This window comes from Kryptolebias marmoratus, linkage group LG15 (assembly GCF_001649575.2).
Source record: "Kryptolebias marmoratus isolate JLee-2015 linkage group LG15, ASM164957v2, whole genome shotgun sequence".
Lineage (NCBI taxonomy): Eukaryota > Metazoa > Chordata > Actinopteri > Cyprinodontiformes > Rivulidae > Kryptolebias > Kryptolebias marmoratus.
Window position 1 is genome coordinate 28,771,292 of NC_051444.1, and position 21,019 is coordinate 28,792,310.

A 21,019-nucleotide genomic window follows, 5' to 3' on the forward strand; every position below is an offset into this window, starting at 1 on the left:
TCTGTACATTTAGTCATGCTTAGATCTGTTTAGTTTAGCTTAGCTTATTTAGACAATTAGTTATCATTGTATCTTGTACCTGTCTGTAATTTTGTTTCTGTAACTTTGTCTGTAATTTTGTTCTGTGTTGTAAAGCACTTTGAGTTGCCTCGTGCTGAAAAGTGCTATATAAATAAATGTACCTACCTACCTACCTAAATATATTAGTGCGGGGGGAGGAAACTAGTTTTCCCAAAGGAATCTGGGACTGCTGAACCAACAAGTAAGTAAGTGTAAATTCTATGATTAGCTGCAAATATAGATTTCATTAGCCTCTAAGAGTATTGTAAAAATCCAAACTTTAAACTTGTGTTTATATTCAATATTTATTAATAATGAACATTCACAAAAGAAGTTGTAAACATTTATTTTTTAAATATTGAAGTATTAGAAATATATGCAGTAAAATAGCAATTTTTGTATTTATTTTTTTCCTGTGTAAAAAAAAACAACATTTTTTATTGGATTTAAACAAGTGCTTTAAAGTTATGTTGAATACCTGAGGTAGACGTAAAGGTCAGCTGTCAGTAATAGAGGATCTGTATCTGGTTGTGTCTGCCTTCTCATGCGTGAAAAGTCCTCCTCTCCTTGTTTCATTTTTTTCCCCTCGATGCACACTAACACAGCAGAATCCTCCAAACACTCCCCATCAAAGAATAGCTTACTGTTTTGTGTGATATGACAAAACTAGCATTGACTGGTTCATTCCTGAATGTTCCCATCTTTATATAAAGGCCTTGTTGCTTTTTCCTGTTGGGGCAGCAATGTGTGTGTTGCTTTGTATTTCTCTGTATATTTAGTGTGATGGTGCTAATTTATAATCCTTGAAATCAGTGTTCTGTTCTCTACAAACTAAGCACACTGTTTTGTTACTGACTTGAGTAAGAACTTGTTAATAGCTCTACATTTTGTATCCGTCTAAGTTTGTTTACCATATGCTGACATGTCTTAAACCTCTTACAAGGCTCTGTTTCTAGTGGAGAGGCTCCTGGTAAAGCTATTGAGGTAAACACCTACTCATCTTCAAAATAAAAGCACTAAAAAAGGTGGTTTCAAAGAAAAAGGAGAGGTTTTGCATTTGACTGCTGAAAAACCTATACATGATTTTTTATTTTTCATTGACCTCCAACAGGCCAAATAGGGATGGCTAACAGGTCAGATGTGGCCAGTGGGCCATAACATGCCCAGTTGTGTTTAGTGCAAATATAGACGTCATTTTGTAGTGAAATTGGTAAATTTTCTTAAAAATATTAAATTACAACAAACACATCTATTTGATTATAAACAATGAATGCTTAAACGTTTGTACATTTTAAGTAGATGAAAAACAAGAAAGCACAGAAAATTAAAGAAAGAAAATAAAAGTAAAAATACCTTTACCAGAATTGTCTGGATCTGTGTTTTTGGTTATCAAGTTTATACTTTGTGTTTTATTATTTGACTCCTTGTGGGTTATAGTTTAGTTCCTTGTGTTCTACCAGTACGTTTCCATAGCCAGCCTGCCACACCTATTCCCAGCAGGGCCGCAGCTACCATTGAGGACACCGAGGTCCGGACCTCAGTATTTCTCTGCTGTGTATACTATAAAAAAATAATCAAAACAAGGCTTTCGAACGGCGTGGTTCTCTGCGTAGCTCCACCAGTTTACTGTAGGAGGCGCTGCAACTGTGTGCAGCTGCAGCCAAACTCAATGTCTACGAAGAAGAGTGCAGCTTTGCGTACCTCACTGCTAAAATAAATAGCAGAAGAAGAAGAGCGCTATTTATGGTGAAACACAACTGAGGTAACTTGCTAAAATTATTCTCCTTCAATTCCACGAAGCTGAAGTTAGTTTACGATTGCAGCTTCCGATTCGGAAAATGGCTAAAGGGCGATTCCACCTAATTTTTCACTACCTTCAGCATCTTTAATCTACTCTAGTTAAAAAACTACAACATCTAGACACTTCAAACCTGGACCAGAATATTATGCACTGATTGCAGAACATTTAAAACCAAGTATGTGATCTGTGAAACCTTAATCTGATTTGTGAAGCCTCAATAAAGGGCGACTTCAGCACTTTTTTTTTTTTTACATCCGGACCACACTAGTGCTGGTTCAGCTCCAAAACTACAACACCTCACTGGTATTTGATAAAAAGGTGAGATCTATGCTAAAATCTTGTGTTTTGAATCAACATTCATATAAACTAATTCATGTGAATTTCAGTGAGTCATCATGGTTGTGCCCTGAGTCCTCTGCTGCTTAAGATCAATCAATCAATCAATCAATCAACTTTATTTATATAGCACATTTTAAGAACCACAGGGGTAGCCAAAGATGATGTCGATCCCCATGTATTTACAAACACACACACAAATACATGTCATATACACATTTAAGTCACTTGTTTTAAATAAATGCTTCTATTTTAATTAAATTTTGGTCTTCATTGTAACTGATGTGCAGGGGGATAATGAGTGGTTGACCTCAGTATTTTTTAAAATCTGGCTTTGGCCCTGATTCCCAGTATATAATTAGTCACTTGTTTTCAATCCCTTCATCAGCTCCAGTCCTGTCAGCCACCACCTCTCCTCAGTAGTGATGGTGAAACTGAAGCATTTTGAAACACTGAACCACTCTGACACAATTGCTTCATGAATGACACTGCTTCAAAGCACTTCACACAGACAGAAGAGTGACATCTGCTGCCTTTGTGTCAGAACTGCATCTAAGTGGAGCTTTCTATAAATCTGTCTAAACCTAAACTACTATCATACTTCCCCTGAATTCTATTTGTACACCAAATACACAAACAGCGTTGAACTCCTCTTCTCAAATAAACCTTTAGTTTTTGCAGTGAACCAGGCCCCTTTTAAAGCCTTGACTATAAAACAGCCAGGCCCTTCAAAATTCCCACGAAACAGCGCAACACTGATGTGACATAACAATGCCTTGTTCACAGCAGGCACATGATTTTGGGTGCACTGACTTGAAATGGTGTCGAGCTAGAGGTATTTTCTTTGTCTGACTTTACACACAACTTGACAAGAATCAACACATAACCAAAATAATGGTTATTTATTAGAATTGTTATTACAATTATTATTTTCCACAGAAATGTATACACTTTAAGACTAAAATAAGTGTCAGTAAGATTGTGCACAGAAAGCTGTAACTAGGAACAAACATAATTCCAATCAATCTTATTGTTAATGAGGGATCAAACTTCCATTAAAAAAAACAAAATAAATATTACATTTTACAATTTAAACATATTGTATATCCTGAAAAAAACCTTTAATGAAGCACATGGAAAGAACACATAACCCTACCCATAACCCCAACCCTGAAATATCACAGTAAAATGATATAAAGTGTAATCAGAGGCACAGTTAGTGTCAGTCAGAATATTTCCATAGAAAGCCTCTTTGCATGAGCAGCACCATGCTTCAGTACTCTGGGAGAGTTTATAGTTCTGGGAGTTGAACACTGGATGACTGACAGCTGTCCTTCATGACAACAGAAGCCAAAAATCCTCCTCATCAAAAACACGACTTTGGTCTGCATCCTCATCTGGACTTTCGTCTGCTGCTGCTTCACGGGTAATGTCTAGAGAATCAAACTCCTTTCCTTGATGAACATCTGTTTCTCTGAAATAAAGCTGACAAAACCATGTAGCTGAATCACGTTTTTATGTTTTATGGGGTTGCCCTTTTAAGTGAACTATTGTCACAGACAGTGCAGTTGTCACAGCTCCATCTGTTCCTGCCACGCCTCTTGCCTCTAGTCATGCCACAGCCAAGTAACTTTCCACTCATCCCAGTTCCAAGCCACGCCCATGTTACCATGCCCACACAATCACAGTCATCTGCTTCACCTGTTCTGCCATGCATAAATACTCACAGCTCCCAGTCTCTCACTGCCAGATTATTGAAAGCCTTCAAGCCAGTAGATGTCCAGCGTACTATCCATGACTTTGCCTGATCACGACCCACGTCTCTTGCCTGCCCCTTTCTGGACACCTTATCAGACTCTGCTTCCTGGTACTCGACCTTGCTACGTTTCTCTGGACTTCGCCTCTTGGATTTGCCCCTTTTGAATTTGGCTTCTGCTTTCGGATTTACTGGTATCAACCCCCTCTCTGGACTTGGATTTCCCCTCTCGCCTCAGCCCCTTTTGGACGTCCCCGTTCGGATCAGAGCAGCAGCTCACGGAGGACTTACTTGTTCCGGTCCCCGTTTCCAAGCGGTCACGTGAGTGCCCAGTCCAGAGACTTTGTTCCTGCTATTGGTCCGTTGACAATAAACATCTTAAAACTTTATCGGTGTGTGCCTGATCTGAATCCTGCTAAGTCCTGCCTTGTCAGCAGTGGGTTTTTTTGATATATTTTTTTTTTTTTTTTTTTTTTCCTCTTCTTTTTTTTTTTTGTTTGGATTTACTTTTGAGTGTGTGGATTGTATATTTTTATTTGTTTTGGGTGTTTTTTCACATTTTGTTTGGTTTGAGCATGTTTTTCTCCTGTCTTATTATTAGCACCTGGTGTTGATTGCCCCTTCTCCCTGAACTGCAACTGTCAGACTCCATTGACTGGGAGGAGGTACTTTTGGCCTACTTAAGCTGGACAATTAAGGTCAGGTGGTAAAAGAAAACCAAGGATCCATCCAAAGGCTTGGCTCCAAAACCCAGTCGATCTGTCAACCCTGCAGCGAGGTGGCTTGGTCCCCTAATCAATACTCGCAATCATCTAACTAAAGGAAAGTGACCATATCTTCTTGGGCATATTGGCCCACCTTTTTCTTGTGGTTGCTTGGGCGGGTTCATAGTCCCCATTGTTGTTTTTCAGAGCACACGAGTGAATGCAGGACGTCGATGTGTAGCTGGGACTAGTAGACTTGAAAGGACCGAATAAGTGGACGTGGATGGCTTCACTTCCGGGTTCATTGGAGTGGAGCTATAACCATTGATTTCTGTGCAGGTGGATGCGACTGCTCCTTGGCAGGATGGTGTGATGATCTCCCCCTGCTGGTGTGGTGACAGACTTTTAATGATGAACTGAGCTGTGAGGATTGGAACTTTGGACTATTTGCTGTTATGGTAATCTGTTAATGTTAGATTTTACTTCCCTGGTCTTTTTATCCTTTTATACACAAATGCCTGTTAGCATTTTTTTTATTGTAAACCAATAAATTATGATTTAACTTTTTAAACAACTTGTGGTAGCCATCTTTTCACTGTGATTGTGTGACGGGAAAGTTGAGGCAAAAACAGCTAAAAGCTGTGACACTGAGTACATGCATTATCAAGACAAGTTTAGTTACGGAGTATTTTTTTCTTTACTTTTTTGTCAGATACAAGACAAAGAAGTAGCTGGTGTGGCAGCTGCTGAGTCATCTCCAGCACAAACTTTGAGCACTACACATTACGCAACATCTTTGCCTTTCTGATTTACCTCACCAGGTCTCTTCGGGTCAAATTGACCAAGGGCTCTACCTCGCTTTCTCTTTTGAGGGTTAAAGAGATCACCCTAAAAGACTCAAACATGGTACAGTGACTTTGTGACCCTGCATTTGTCACAAATCATATTGCTGAATTATACGGAGTCCAAAACACAAACTTAGATCAAACTTAGATCTTTTAAATCAGCTACTTAATATTAAAATTTAACTTCCAACAATCAGTCTGTTTTTTTTTCACTAAATGTCCACCACAGTGATACAAACCTTTTTTTTTGAGTCGTACAAAAACCTCTTAACTGTAGAGAGACACGGCTCTCTGGCTTTGAGACAAGCAAGTCAAAAATATCTGAGTTCGTAGAATTTTATTAGGCAATATGGAAACATATCTTTGTTAATGTTTTTGGACAGTTGAACAAACATTTAATCTGAAATAATATACTGATATACTCATGACCTTTATGCTTTTTTTTTTTTTTTTTTTTTTTTTTTTTTTTTTTTTTTCTTCTGATTTTCATCATGCTGTGCAAAACAAAACAGCCTGTTCTACTCCATGAGTAGATCAGGTATGCAGTTGCTTGATAACAGAAACACATTGATGGCAGAACTGGCTGTAACTGGGTTTTACTCTGACAACACCCTCAGTCTGCATTAAAAAGGTTGACAAAATCTTTGTTAGAGCATTCAGACAAACTGTTAAAGTGTGTGTGGCTTGTTCTCCACGTGCATGAGTATTAAAAAAATCTTTAATTTTAAGAAGATTCTCTGGCTGAGTCTGAAATGTTTTTTTTTTTTCTTCCCCACAACACGTTAATTTCTGTTATTTCATTCAGAAACTTCTTCCATTGTGACCAGTTGAGCTCCTGTCCAAGTTCCCCGAAACCATCAAAAGCATCCACACCGGCACCAACATCTCCACTGACTTCTTTACTGGGGATGTCTGGCACGATGCTGCTGGGTGCTATCACTGGTAATATGCTATAATTTCATACTGATGTTAATACCAGTGACATGTCCACATTGATTGAAATTTCATCATATAATCTAATCTTAATATTGTGTATGTGACACTTCATGCAATATTTGGCTAATGTTTTATTGCCTCAGCAAAGCAGAAGTCTATATTTGTTAAAGTACAGCACTGATCACTTGCTTGTGTAACCATCCACATCTCTGCTTTTCATGTAGGCAAGAGGAATCGCAGCAATGGAGCTGACAAAACATCATCGCTGCAGGACATGAGGAGGGAGGACAACAGCGTGACCAGAACCTGGACCATATGCTTGCTGAAGCCTGTGAGGCAGCACATAAAGCCAGGAGGCCAACTTCCAGAGAGAAGAAATCACTCAAAATGGCGCCCTAATCAACATGCAGGCCAAACTGGTTCGAGCATTCCCACTGGACTGGTGGTGCTCCAAATGAGTGCATTATTAAGTAAGTTAAATAATTATTGTGCATTTCTGTACCAAAATAAATTAAAATACCATTTCATGATACATTATTATGGTTTTAAGGAACCATAAGCATGTTGAAAATGCAAGTTTATTTCTGTCTCATTAGGCACACTTTCAATAGTGAGACTGCTCATTAAATACCCCACAAGTTGAACCTGTGGACTTCTTGCTATGAGACAATCGTTCTAATCAACTACATGACTGTACAGCCCCTTATCATAACATAAAGCCTTAAAACAATAATGGAAAGTAGATAAAGCTTTATTAATTTGGGGCAGAAAAACACAAAATATATTTATATTTTCATATTTTTTTGTCCTTGAATTTTTACATTATTTTTTTTCTCATTCATTTGCCTATTAATTTCGATACATATTTTTCTAATTTTTTTCAACTATGGTCACAGATTCACTGGAACTCAACCCACTGTTTAAAAACCCCCCCCAAACAAACAAAAACACCAGAGTTTAGATAAAGATCTGCTCAAAGTTTCATTTTCCTATCTTCACTTTTCAACCCTTGCCACAGACAGACGTCACTGCTGAATCACATCAGACAAATTTCAGTGAAAATAAAATTGTTAGAGGCTTTATAATTCTTTGGATGTTTTCTAATTTTCATTGGTTAGATTGCCTTAAGACAGTTTATTACAAAAAACACAATTCCAATCAGTTTTTGAACCTACAGATCATGTGCACTTTTTAAAATGTTTTATTCAAGTGTTTTGCCACATTCAAATCTTTTTTTATTACATGAAGAACTGTAATAAACATAAATCTAAATATTTTTTTCTGTGCACTTTGCAGTTGAACAAAAGTCTATATTTCTGTCACAGATATATAGCTTTGTCAACATATGCCACATACAAAAATGTTAATCTTTACTGAAAGTGACAAATTTGATTTAAAAAAAACAAAAAACAAAGCTAGTCCTGTTAATTAAAAAAAAATCTTCAAACAACCTAATCATTCATACAATTTACTTTAAACACTTTGAGCAGTGATTCACAAACTCGTCATAACATGTACCACCTGGGAACATGGTACACTCACCAATTATCACTATTAAAAGCCAATTTGTACTACTGGTTTTTAAGTTCATACAGATACATTTCAAACAGACTGTGATCTGACACAAGCAAACTGACCAATCTACTTAAATGCCTTAATTCTAAAAATCAAACCTGTTTCTTTATTCGAAACCTTAATCAAACCCAACTGGCTATAGGTACACACGTGTGGTTTAAAATGTAATGGTTCCATGCATTTATTATTGAAAACAAAACCACATGCATTGCAGTCTTAGTGTATTTTTCTGCCCCACAACAAATAAACACAAATTTGAAATAATTGAATCAATACTCATCTCTGATTTGCACAGTTTGCTGATAGCAGGTCTTCTATGCTGCCTAAATAACCCCTAGTGCATTGGTTAACTATTGTCTACTCCAGTTTCCACAAAAGTTTTCCAAATGTTAACCACTGGTCTTTTGTTTTAACCCTCCTGTCACCTTTGGGTCAAATTGACCCAAAGTTCAAGGTCTTCTCTACCTCTTGTCTTGCTCTCTTTTAAGGGATTCTGGAGGGTTAAGTAGTTTACATTTAGAGCCTAAATTGGCCAATATTTATTTGCATGAACATCTCGTCTTCGGCCCTCTCTATTTTTAGTTTCCTATCACAGTTCAGTGAAGGTAATTAATAATCTTCTAATTTAACCAAAGTACCTTTGGTGGATTCTGAGTACTACCAGTGGTACTTACTTGTACCACACTTTGAGAAGCTTGGGCTTGAGTGCAAAGTATGAATAGTTCTGGCCAGAATTAATTTTGTTCTTGAATTTTGTTCTTGAACTTTGTTCTTTGTTCACAAACTTCACCCTGACCATCAATGGAGTTCAGACTAAAGACACTGCTAATTACTGCTGTAAGAAAGAGTTCCCTTCAAGCACTCATAAACACTTCACACAGTGAATGATATCATATAAAGATCTCTTATCAGACTGAACAGAAACTAAACTGACTGCTATAGCTGAAAGTTTCTGTAGAGACTGGTATAGTCATAAACACCGGCACCGCCATCACCACCACCACCACAAACAGATATACACACATTTCTTACAACCTCAAGTAAACAAATGACAAATTTCTCAAGCAGATCTAGTATCTAACTGCTAGAATGATATGACAAAAGATGAGAGAAATAAGTCAGGCACACTTTGCAATAAACAGCAACATGTCCATGTTTCTTCTTTGCTTTAAAGAAAACACTCTAAAGATTCATACATGGTACAGTAATGAGACTGTCAACCTGCCTTTGTCACAAAGCATATAGCTGAGTATATGTATAGGAGTATATATACCGAGTCCGGGCTTTGAAATGATTAAGATGCATATAAATATCACGACCCAAAGGAAAGGCCATTTTACAAACAAATTTTTAAAAAGTCTGTCTCAAACACTGACTTCACTTTCACAATCAGTGGAGTTCAGGTTGATGATGCTGCAACTTGGTGAACTCTTGAATTATTAAAACACTAAGCAAAATGTTTTCTTTTACTTAGGTTACAAAAACAAAGGCAAACGTCTGTGTTTGTATTTCATGAATACACGTAGATGTATGTTTGGGTGGGGGGTGGTGGTGGTGTAGTCACACGATGAACAGAAAGAGGAACTCTAGAAAAGAAAATAACCTTAACATTGCAGCTGCCTGCGCCAGGATTTCTCTGGTTTGTTATCAAATTTTATAACTAGAACATTCAGATTCATGCTGGAAAACCTCGGGTTTTGTGCCCAAAGATTATTTTACTTATGCTGGTGTAGATTCTCAGTCATCCAGGCCATGGTAAATTCAAAAAAGGTTAAAAAACCAAAACAACTGGACTTCTATTCTGTAGTTGAAGACGTTTTGCTTCTCATCCGAGGAGCTTTATCAATTCAGAGATAGTGTGATGTAGAGCTTTTAAGAGCTTTGCAAGCAATCCAGCTTTCATCACATCTCAGCTTTAAAAGCTCAACTCCACTATTTCTGAATTGCTCAACTTCAGCAAGAGGAGCTGGAGAGAGGGATGTCTGGGTTTCTCTCCCGGACTCGTTGCCTCCGTGACTTGACCACAGATAAGCAGTAGAAGATGGATGGATGGAAGATAACTGACGGGAAGCGATAACTAAAAAAAGTGTTGAATCCTGAAGCCCTAAGAATTCCTTGGAGGAAGGCACATCGCCCACCAGCTTTAATGCCAGAGTTTTAAATTTAGATTGTTGATGATGAGAATGTCAGTGTCAAATTTATTTTTATAGCACATTTAAAAACAACAGCAGTAGACCAAAGTGCTTCACAATTTACACCAACTGTCATAACAAAAAGCAAATAAAATAAAACTCAAGAGATTAAGCAACAAACAGAACACAAGTATAGTAAAAGTATCAGAAAAACAGCAAACTGCATTAAAAGCCAGTGAAAACATGTGTTTTTAAAAGAGATTTAAAAAGTGAAAGAGAAGATGCCTGTCTAATGTCAGAGGGCAGGTTGTTCCAAAGTTTAGGAGCCACTGCTGAAAATGTCAGGATTTATTAACAGTCAAAGTAGAGCAGCTCGGAGACAGACAGACTCAGGGGGCGCAAGTAAAGGTTAGTGACTTTATTTACAGTGAGCAGGATTTGTCCTGGATAGGGTTCCAAGGTGCTTGGTTCCAGAGGTTGGTGGAGCTTTGCAGGAGGCAGACTGGCACAGGTAAGAGGCTCAGGGATTCTTCACACAACAGTCGGGGTTTGCAGGTCAGGTGGATCTCCAGGAGAAAAAACAGGTAACTCTGGGAAAAATATGCAAGAACACAATAACATTAGTATTTTTGACTGAGCTTGATTCAGGCTCACGTCAGGCTGAGAAGTTTTACCCTAGGGCAAACAATGCTCCAGCGCTGATCTGCTCCCCGTGACGACCTTAAGTATCCAGCCTCCTTGATGAGCCAAATTGTCTGCAGCTGATGGTGAAGGGTGGCCAACCACAGAAAGACTGGAACCGGGAACCAGGAAGTAAGACTCACAGATCACCACAGATAAAGCCCGATCTCCTCTGAGTTTCATCCTGGTTTTCAGGAGAACCAAAAGCAGCTGATCAGATGATCTCAGTGCCCAGGAAGGAACAGAAAGCTAACGTTAGTCAGAGAGATATGGGGATGGAGCCCATGTAGGGATTTATAAGACAACAAGAGAAGTTTAAAATTAATTCTATGAGCCACAGGGAGCCAATGAAGGGAGGACAAAACTGGTGAAATGTGTTTAAACCTACGTGTTCCTGTTTAGAGCCGAGCCACAGCATTTTGAACAAGTTGCAAATGTGAAAGGGAGACCTGACTGACCCCAACATAAAGTGCAATACAGTAATCAAGTCTGGTTGTAATCAAGACATGAACTACTTTCTCAAGGTCAGGTCTGGTTAAGATGGGCTTAAGTTTAGCTATTTGCCTCAACTAGAAAAAAATCTTCTTTAAAACAGATAATAAAATTAACTGAGTTGTAGCTTTTTGTTCAAACAGTGAAAATAATGTTGTGTACAATCTCATATATTATCATAAAATATCATGCTCAGAGTCTGTGCTGTGAATGACTCCCAGCTACAACCACAACAAATTATACTTCAATATCTGTAAAAATCTCTGATTTATCACCATTTTTGTTTAAGTGAAGGTCAATTAACTGTGGTGGCCATCTTGAATTGGGTTGACTCCTAAAGTTAAAGAGTCATAGAGTCTGAACTTCAATAATCTAATCGTTTAATTACATTTTTATAATATATTTTGTGGTTTATGGGGACTTATCATCACAGATTTACATTTAGTAAGTAAAGACTGTAGTTTTCAGTTTAATTTGATTTAAAAATGTTTTGATTTGTTTTTTGTTGCCGAGGCGCCCAAACACAAGAGATTAAAGCTGTCAGGTTCTAGAAGTTCCTGTCATCATGACATAAATGAGATGTCATGATGACCAGGCACCTTTCTGAACCCAGACTGCATCCAGATCAGTCATTTCTTAGTAAGTGAACTGTGCACTATTGGTTGTTTGCAGCAAGCCTATAAAAATATTGAGTTTCCACGAGCAGCGCTCCAAGCAGCCTGGACTCCTCCTTCTAAAGAACTTCTAGTTCAGGTGAGTTTAGAAACGGCTGCTCTCTGTAGTATAATTACTGTAGTAAAATGAATTAGGATCAAATCAGTCTAAAACTGTTGTTTGTCGTTGCATTTCCAGTGAATATAGATAAAGGAGACGGCCCTCATGTCGACGTGTTCAGTAAGGACTTTTCCTTTTTCTGGTTTCTAATGCAGCAGGTTCTCCCATCATCTGCTATATATATATATATATATATATATATATATATATATATATATATATATATATACACATACAGGGTTTCCCCCAGCGTATTACTAGCCTGGCGGGCCGCCAGGCTAAGCTCTGCTTGTTTATTACAAATACGTCATTTTTTATACACGTTTTTTCCCACCCACTCCCCCAAAACCGCTACTATTATCTACTTCACCGCGCGAGGGTGCGCGCGCTAACAGTGACGCAATCGCGCTGTCCCCGCCTCTGCGCGAAGGTCCCGCACGGTTTAGTGCCATGCACCTTTTATAACTTGGTGTGGACCGCGCGCAGCGCGCTCCATTCAACCATCTGCTATTTTTTTACCGTATTTCCACTGGTTACGTAACATACAGCCCCTTGTCTTTTTGGAGAATACTGCACCTACCTAAGCGCCAAGTATAAAAGCCTCCACCGCACGCTCAGGTCCGTGCGACTCTAATGAGCCCTGAGACCGAGACACCTTCAGCTACCGCTGGAGTTAGCATGCCGCTGAGAAGGTTTTTAACGACATTGGTGACCTCAGCACCAGAGATTGGAGAGCCCGACCCAAGGTCCCCAGGCTCTGCTTCCTCATTGGAAGATGCGCTGGTAGGATTGATGAGGTCTTCGAAATATTCTGCCAACCCACAATGTTCCTAGTTGAGGTCAGAAGCATACTGCTGACCTCACACCATAAACAGTGTTGATAATGACAGCTCCGCCCATCTCTTCACCCGAGTGTATAATTGCTGGCAATTATTAGAGCATTGAAAAGTTGCATTAGAAGACGTGTTTTTTTGTATAGTTGGACTTTTTTGTTTTGTTCCGGGATACCAGCTGATCACTTTTATATATCAAGATAGTGATTTCTTCAAAAAGATGTACTGTAAAGAAATATAGTGAAATAATTTATTTGGAAAACGGAAAGATAAAAAAAAATACCACAGTTTTTTTTCAGAACGTTTTAGAACATTTTACGTGCAAATTTTGCTCCTTACCCATGAAGTTTTAAGTTACTGTTAATTGTAATTGCTACTTATACCATCTTGATGACAGTAATGTGACATTGTGTTCTTCCTGTAAATTAATTTCCTGTATTTTTCTTAGTTACTCTTCCTGTTACAAAGTTCTGCATTACTAACTAACCACTGTGCCCACTTCCTGTTTAAATGGGTTATAAACAGAGGGGAGCTGAAGATCAGCTGCATCCAGCATCAGACTCCTGGTTCATCAGGTAAACTCACCTCACCTTCTTAATATGTTCAGTTTTATCTTTAGTGTGTATATACACAATTGGTCATATCTTTATAATATTTTTTTTTTAACATCTCAGAAGATTATTTGCAGAAGATCGGCGTCATGACTCCAGCTTTCTTCCTTCTCATCTTCCTCTCAATGGCAGATGTTTCTCTGGTAGGTCTGACTCTGAGTTTTGGGATTATGGTATTAAATTGTAGATTATTTTTTGTTTTTATGACTCACAATGCAAGAATCCACATTGTCTAAGCTGACATAAAGTAAGAAAACAAAAACATATGTAAGACAAATCAGGTTTTTGGATCTAAAATACAGAACAAAGACTGAAAATTTGAGCAGCTTTGTGTGTCTGTGTTGCAGAATGCACCAGCTAAAGCTGAAGATCAAACTGGTGAGCTGAATCATAAATAATTTCTACATATTTGATGTCTGACAGTTATTTTAAATGTAAAATTAGCAGTTTTTGCATTTGTTTCCCAGATGGATCCATGTTCAACCCTGAAGTCATCCCAGGACCTGAACCTGACTACAGTAAGCAGAACAAACATACATTTTAAGAGACAACAGCAGAGACAGTGTAATGACTGACTGAATCAGGGGTGTGGCACTTTCAAATCAGACCGGGCTACCAAATAAATAAACTTACTAAATATTTAAACACATAGTTTGATTTCATATCTTGATATTGTCCATTAACTTACAACATTATATATTTAGTCTTTATGTTTGATTTTTTTTTATATGGCTGCTGTTTCTGAAGCTGGTCCAGTGGGGATTATTTATTTGTTTGTTTGAAAGGACTGCTGAGGTATATCCTTATAGATGAGTGGTTCTCAAAGTTCTGTTCAGGACCCCATGAAATCATTCCCACAAAAATACTTCTTTTAATTGGCTGAGTTAAAATGATGGGAGTCTGTAATGATGATGCAAAAAAAAAAATGCCCAAAATTCTTTTATTCTTTTTTTTTTACTTCTAATTTGTGAAAAACCTGCAATTTTTTTTCTGGCCTGAGCAAAGCACACCTGATTTTCCTGTAGGCACAAATTATAATTTTAAAACAACCTAATAAACTGACATTTCATACTTTAATGTGCCTATATACCAAACCAAAGGTGTTTTGATACATTAGCACATTCTTTGTCTAACCCCAGTAAAATTTAGTAAATATGTACAAAGTGCCTATCAATCATGGTGCAGTTAGAAACTCAAACATTTGATTGGATAAAGGTTATTAATAGTTGTTACTTTTTAGTATGATTAGTAAAAAAAAAAATACTGATTGATATTTATTATTTGCTATGGTACCACAGAAAATCATCAAACAAAATTTGCTAAATGTTTTTTGCTGATATCTATAAGTTACCATTTTGATGATGGGTTACAACTTCCCACATTGTTCAGGGGAAATTCAGTGACAATAATTATTCGCATTTTCGGCATTATGGGGCACACTGGATTATAAGACGCACTGTCAATGAATGGTCCATTTTCGAACTTTTGTCATATATAAAGCGCACTGGACTATATGGCACATCGTCGTGCACCTTCCAATTTTTGTATCTTGGCGCGGACCGTGCGCGCTGCGCTCCATTCAAAATGGACAATTTTGCTGCTGTATCGGAGCTGGTTTGCCTGTATCAGCATTTATATGAACCCTCTATGAGAGATCACAAAGATAATCAAATGGTTCAAAATTCACGGAAGAATACTGCACCAACGTAAGCGTCAAGTATAAACGCCTAAACTGCTTGCTCTGGTCCGCGTGCTGTGTGCAGAGCCCTGCGTGAGATTACAAAGCGCGACTATAACTGAGCCTTGATGCTGCAAGCAGTGCGGCTTTGTAGTTTACCAAAGTCGTACTAAAATATTACGACTTCTTACATATATAAGGTGCTCAGAATTATAAGGCTTACTGTAGTTTTTTGGGAAAATTGAAGGCTTTTCAGTGGGCCTTATAGTTCGGAAAATACAGTCAGTTGAAGTTGGTGGAGAAACAGTAGTCAGCAACATTTACTGTAAATGCTGGTTTCTCATGCTGTGGATATTTGTGAAAGTTTCTTTGTTGTGTTACAGAAATATCTATAGTGCATGGAGACATTGCTGTATTGAATGATTCACTCAAGAATGCAGACCCATGCACTGCCAAAGGCTGCAAGTGGCCCAAAACTGGGAAGTATGTCTATGTGCCATACATCATCTCCTCTGCATACAGTAAGCAATGATGATTTAAAGTTATATAAACCTGTCAATTTATTATCAGTTTGGCCTGATTTCATTCAGAATTACAGAAGTTTTAATTAAATGGTGCATTTATCCTGCAGGTCAGGCGAAACGCAAGATCATCCTTAAAGGGATGGAGAGTTTTCACTTGTCAACCTGCATTCACTTTATCCCATGGACTTCATATGATCATAGTTATATCTCTTTTGAATCAAAAGATGGGTATGTAGGGAAAAGGGTATATTTTCTTTTGAGATGGAGACATTATGAATTATTAATAATTCATAAATTATAATGTTACGGGGCACCACCCTCTCAAAAGAGGGAAATATTACATAAATTTACAAGTTTTAGTTATCAGTCTCAACATTTAATTACCCTAAATCATGAGTTCTTCACTTCAGATTAAAATCATAATCATATCAAAACACGCACACTGAATTACGTTTTGCACTGTTTATGTGACATTTATTGAACAGACAAATATAACACAAGTTCTGGCAGGTTATGAAAATGTTGCACGTTTGAATATGGTAATAAGCTACTGATCGCATGGCATGAAGGTTAAACAGAAAGTCAAATCAAATCTAAGAGGTTAAGATTTTGAGGCAGAGTGGGTTTGAGAAATTAACTTTGCGTAATGGAAATGACGGTTATTATTATTAATTTGGCCACCTGAGTGAAATTAACTTATCTACCAGCACAGAACACCACCAGAAGTTAGCCAGCAAACAGTTCAGAGAGTTTGTCCAACCAAGAGAAGGATCCGTCTGGCCGCTGTCTCTCGGTACCAGTCGGGAACCTTTAGGCCACGGTGGGAGGAAGGTGACCGGGAGGGCTTGTCTCCAGGGCACTTTCCGTCAGCGCGAGCTGAGTCAAACCTTCGGCCGGTTCCGTTGGTCCAAACAGTCAGCAGCTCGTCTTTAGCAGGCAGGTGAACGACTCTGAGATAGCCGTTTGAAGCTGGTTTTGATGGTTAGGCTGGGGTGAAGAGTCAGTCTCACAAAGGCGACGCAGGGGAATTTAATAAAGGCTCGGACTGTTACTTATTTCACTGACTTTCTAAATTAGCGTCCATGTTGACCACTGAAATAAACTACGAACTTGTTAACGATAAAAATTTGGTTCAAAACGAATGGGGGAAGCAGCCACAGAGCAGGAACCGGGCAACTTTTTAAACAAGGCTGAGGGTTGGCTTTTGCACGCTTCTCTCCTCTTGATAAGATCAGAGAAACGAAACATCTGGGTTTCTTCTCAAAACCCTGGGGTTTTTTAGTTTAGGTGAAGCAGTCCATTTTTGCATTAGGCTGTTAATGCAAAAATAATCCAAACTGATGTGTGACCCTACAGGTAGGAGCAGCACACACACAACACACAACACACACCTACACTTGGGTAAGAATGGCAACAGAATTCACACCAGGGGGCAAATTATAGAGTGACAAATAACGTGTTGAGCAACGTGATCATAGAGTGATTTGCTCTGAGCTTAGACATCAAGCCGAACTTGTATTCTATGATAAAGGTTTTTATTAACATTTACAAAAGTTGTCTGATTGAAATGTCTTTACTGTGCAGAAAATTTGTCAGATAAATGAAGGTCTAACTTGGTTAGACATTTGTATGTGTTTTTTTTTAATTTTATTTATGTCTTTAATGGATAAAATGAACTCAAACATGTACAAGTCAAAACCACAAACGTTTAAGTCTTTTTTTCTTTTTTTTTTTAAATTTGTGTTTGTGTGTGCATGTCAGGTGCTGGTCCTTTGTTGGTCATCAGGGTAAAAGACAGTACATCTCCCTGCAGAAAAAGGCCTGTTTGGACCACGGAACAGTACAGCATGAGCTGCTTCACGCTCTGGGTTTCCACCATGAGCAGTGCCGCTCTGATAGAGATAAATACGTTTGGATTAACACCAAGAACATTGAGCCAGGTCAGCTCACACAAAAACAATTTTTTGATTGAATCTGATAAAATTCTGACTGCTGGAGATGGGTACCAGCTCCCTGTGACACGGAAAGGAGAAAGCGGGTAAAGAAAATGGATGGATGGTAAAATTCTGATAAACAGGAACACACACGCTTGTTATCCATGTTGTACCACAGTTTCTAAAGTATTTTATTTCATTAATTGGGTGTTTTTGCCTTTTTTTTTGTTGCCATTTTTCCTGATTCACGGACAGGACAAGAAGGGAACTTTGACAAGGTGCCGACAAACAACTTGGGAACTCCCTATGACTTCTACTCTGTCATGCACTACGGCAAGTGAGTTTTTGCCTGCATGGAAAAAAAAAAATGACAGTTTTAAACCATATGCTTCATTCACACATAGGACAGGAAGATTTTGCCTTGTATAGTTCCTTGTTTTTTATTTTTTTGGAGGGTTTAGTTTTTGTTTAGGTCCCCTTCACAATATATGATGACCCTGTAAGCACTACACAACCTATCTGAACATGTCTGCATCTTTTGTCAATTGGAAAACCTTCTTCAGTGTGAAGGCCATAATGAATAATGACTATGCTCTCAGTACTGAATAAGGCATCCTAAAACAGGCATTGTTGGTCAAGGTCATGGGTCATGACCCATATAGGGTGCTTGAGACTCTCCAGTGCTGTGGTACAACTTTTTCTGCATTATGGTACAGTGAAGTGCTCGCAAATCATGTCTGCACTGGGTTGTTTCCATTAACTTGTCATAATCATGATTAAGCCTGTGTGGTCAGTCCTGCTTCAAATTCTGGACAACCATATCACACCGGTTCCTGCAGGCTCCACAGCATGGATACTTGCTGTTGCCTCCACTATGCTCTCCCAATACCTCCCACCCTCCATCCAATGTGAAGCAGGCCATATAGGGATGTTATTCTCAAATTGTGAGAAAGAAAAATATTCTAAACAATAAATGACTTCTGTAATTACTAATCATTATTTTGGATCTAATTGCATCTTCTTTAAGGTATGACTTCTCCATGAATGGGCAGCCAACCATCGTTGCCAGGGCTGATCCCAACTTTGACTGGGGACGTGCCAAACACATGAGCTCCAATGACATCGCCCGCATCAACAAGCTTTACGAATGTAAATAAAACAAAGAAAAAAAGAGATAAAAGGTATTGTTTTAAAACATTTAAAGGATTTATACCACTGATGAAATTCACAAAAAAAAGGTTTCTCTAAACCAATGATTGAATTTGACTATTTTCCCCTCAAACAGACTTCAGTGGCTTTGAATGAGCTGGCTTCTTGATGGACCTGCTGATAAATCCATTGATACACCTGCTAAACAGCTTTACACTGAACACACATCTGTTCTTGTGCAACAATTTGAAAGCAACAGGAAATCTTCAGAACATTTGTGGTAATGGGAAATTTGAATTTTCCTGAGAAAAATGTAACAATAAAATTGTTTTCAATATTCTGGCAAAAACAACCATTTTAACTAAAAGATAAAATTGAAGATCTTTGGTTCTAAAGGTTCAAAAAGATTTTAAAAATAGTTCAGATGCTTTGACATGGAGTTCTGTGGAAGGTTTATGAACAATGAATATATTATGTTGTAAATAACTATTTGAATAACCTCAGTTTGAAAAAACAGAGTTCTAATTCTGACCATATTGATGAACTAATGGCTAGTCTGAAATCAGCCTAAAGTAAAGTAACTTGTTGCCATCTTATCGATAATAGCTTTTTCAAAAGGCCCTACTTCAAAACCCATAACCCATCACTTTAAAAGCCATAACCACCAAATGGACATGCATTATATAACAGCTGATGAGTTGAATAATTGAATCTTGAATAATTGGGGGAGGGATTTTTTTTTTTTTCAAAGAACTTTAATTTCAGTGTGTTCATTTGCTTGCTTTTTTAATCTGTAATAAACCTTTAAAGCATCAGCAGTTTGTCCATGACCTTTGAACCATGACTATTGAGGTGATATGAGTCTTTATACTAAATATGTTTGGATTAACACCAAGGACAGGACCTTCAACTCAGATAAAATGTTGTTGAACCATCCACGTTTCTGACCACTTAAAACATCTTGCGCTTCTATGGAATGTTTTACATGCAGCCGTGTAAAAGAGACAGACTTCATGGTGCATTCAAGTACAATTCATAGCTTCAATAATCTACACTGAAATAGTAGCTACTCTAAAGATAGACAGAAGAAACTAAAAGTCAAACATACCATTCAGGTCTACATTACCAATGTTCATTTATACAGTTGTAGTTTGGTTTAATTACAAATTTCAAATTGGCCTGAGGATCATTTTTTTCTGAAAATAATTGTCATATTTGAAACGTGTTAGAGTGAGAGGCAGCAGCAAAGATGGAGAGTTTTTTTGAAGCATCTGGTTTCCTGTTGGAAAAACCCAAAATGCCAAAACCCACCCATTTTATGAACATGTCTATTATTAAAAAACAGAATTTCTTTCCTTCATATTTGTTTAATTCAATAAAGTTCATACAAATATGTTGAAAAGGATACTTAGCTTGGTTTACGGGTTGTGTCTAGCACAAGTTTGACATGTTAAACAAAGTGTTTTTCAGTAGTTTCTAAACATAGATTGTGAAGACTGTTAATCATAGCTACTATCCCTCCTGTTGAAACATGACTCAAACCATGGTTCAAAAAACCGCATATCTGTAAAGATTCTTAAGAAGGATTGGTTTATTTTCAGGAGAAACACAATTTTTCAGCTTTTAGTTTTTTCGTCTTTCTTCACTCTTCTCTTTTTCAGTCCTCACTTCTAGCCTCTTGTTGTTCAAGCTAATGTCTGTCCTTCTTCTGTCAATCAATCAATCAATCAACTTTATTTCTATAGCACATTTTAAAAACCACAGGGGTAATCAAAGTGCTGTACAATAGATAAAAACAGTAAGAAGGAGAGAAAAAATAAATAAATAAAAAGACATACACATACAGGTTCACGGCAGGTATGTTTTAAGGTGTCAAGCAAGACAAGAATCATGGTGTGTTAAAAGCCAAAGAATAAAAGTGTGTTTTTTAAAAGAGATTTAAAAACAGGAAGAGAGGAGGCCTGCCTGACACTCAGAGGTAAATTGTTCCAGAGCTTGGGAGCAGCAACAACAAATGCTCTGTCACCTCTGAGCTTCAGCCTAGTTTTGGGGACTGTCAGCAGTAACTGATCAGCTGGTCTTAGGGATCGGGGCGGGCAGTAAGGCTGAAGCAGCTCAGATAGATATGGTGGGGCCAGGTTGTTCAAGCATTTAAAAACAAATAACAGGAGCTTAAAATTAATTCTGTAGTGCACAGG

The 21,019-nt window shown here is 37.9% G+C and overlaps 1 protein-coding gene and 1 long non-coding RNA gene across 4 annotated transcripts; both read left to right on the forward strand.

Moving 5' to 3' along the window:
- Positions 1 to 3,871: 3,871 nt before the first annotated feature.
- On the forward strand, positions 3,872 to 9,588 carry LOC108228386. The gene is made up of 4 exons (XR_003038587.2): positions 3,872 to 4,274; positions 4,555 to 5,115; positions 6,308 to 6,444; positions 6,663 to 9,588. It is a non-coding gene; the product is annotated as an uncharacterized LOC108228386 (long non-coding RNA).
- A 3-nt stretch (positions 9,589 to 9,591) lies between these two features.
- LOC108228385 (low choriolytic enzyme-like) lies at positions 9,592 to 20,167 on the forward strand. 3 transcript variants are annotated; one of them, XM_025003220.2, is made up of 12 exons: positions 9,592 to 12,071; positions 12,171 to 12,212; positions 13,451 to 13,500; positions 13,600 to 13,679; positions 13,884 to 13,914; positions 13,984 to 14,054; positions 15,598 to 15,735; positions 15,846 to 15,966; positions 17,500 to 17,678; positions 17,928 to 18,009; positions 18,700 to 18,853; positions 18,958 to 20,167. In XM_025003220.2, exons 6-11 carry the CDS (start codon positions 14,012 to 14,014, stop codon positions 18,827 to 18,829), a joined length of 693 nt encoding a protein of 230 aa, XP_024858988.1. In that variant the 5' UTR covers positions 9,592 to 12,071; positions 12,171 to 12,212; positions 13,451 to 13,500; positions 13,600 to 13,679; positions 13,884 to 13,914; positions 13,984 to 14,011; the 3' UTR covers positions 18,830 to 18,853; positions 18,958 to 20,167. The 3 variants fall into 3 exon arrangements, with proteins under 3 accessions (XP_024858988.1, XP_037835574.1, XP_037835573.1); XM_037979646.1 differs by having other exon boundaries at positions 9,593 to 12,071; positions 13,614 to 13,679; positions 14,004 to 14,054; XM_037979645.1 differs by having other exon boundaries at positions 9,595 to 12,071; positions 14,004 to 14,054; positions 18,958 to 20,166.
- Positions 20,168 to 21,019: the final 852 nt, after the last annotated feature.

Bases quoted from the DNA above. Each gene is read 5' to 3' on its own strand.
- LOC108228385 (XM_037979646.1), top strand. From the start codon at position 13,626: ATGACTCCAGCTTTCTTCCTTCTCATCTTCCTCTCAATGGCAGATGTT. The intron at 13,915-14,003 runs GTGAGCTGAATC...TTTGTTTCCCAG, and splicing joins TAAAGCTGAAGATCAAACTG to ATGGATCCATGTTCAACCCT. The intron at 17,679-17,927 runs GTCAGCTCACAC...ATTCACGGACAG, and splicing joins CACCAAGAACATTGAGCCAG to GACAAGAAGGGAACTTTGAC.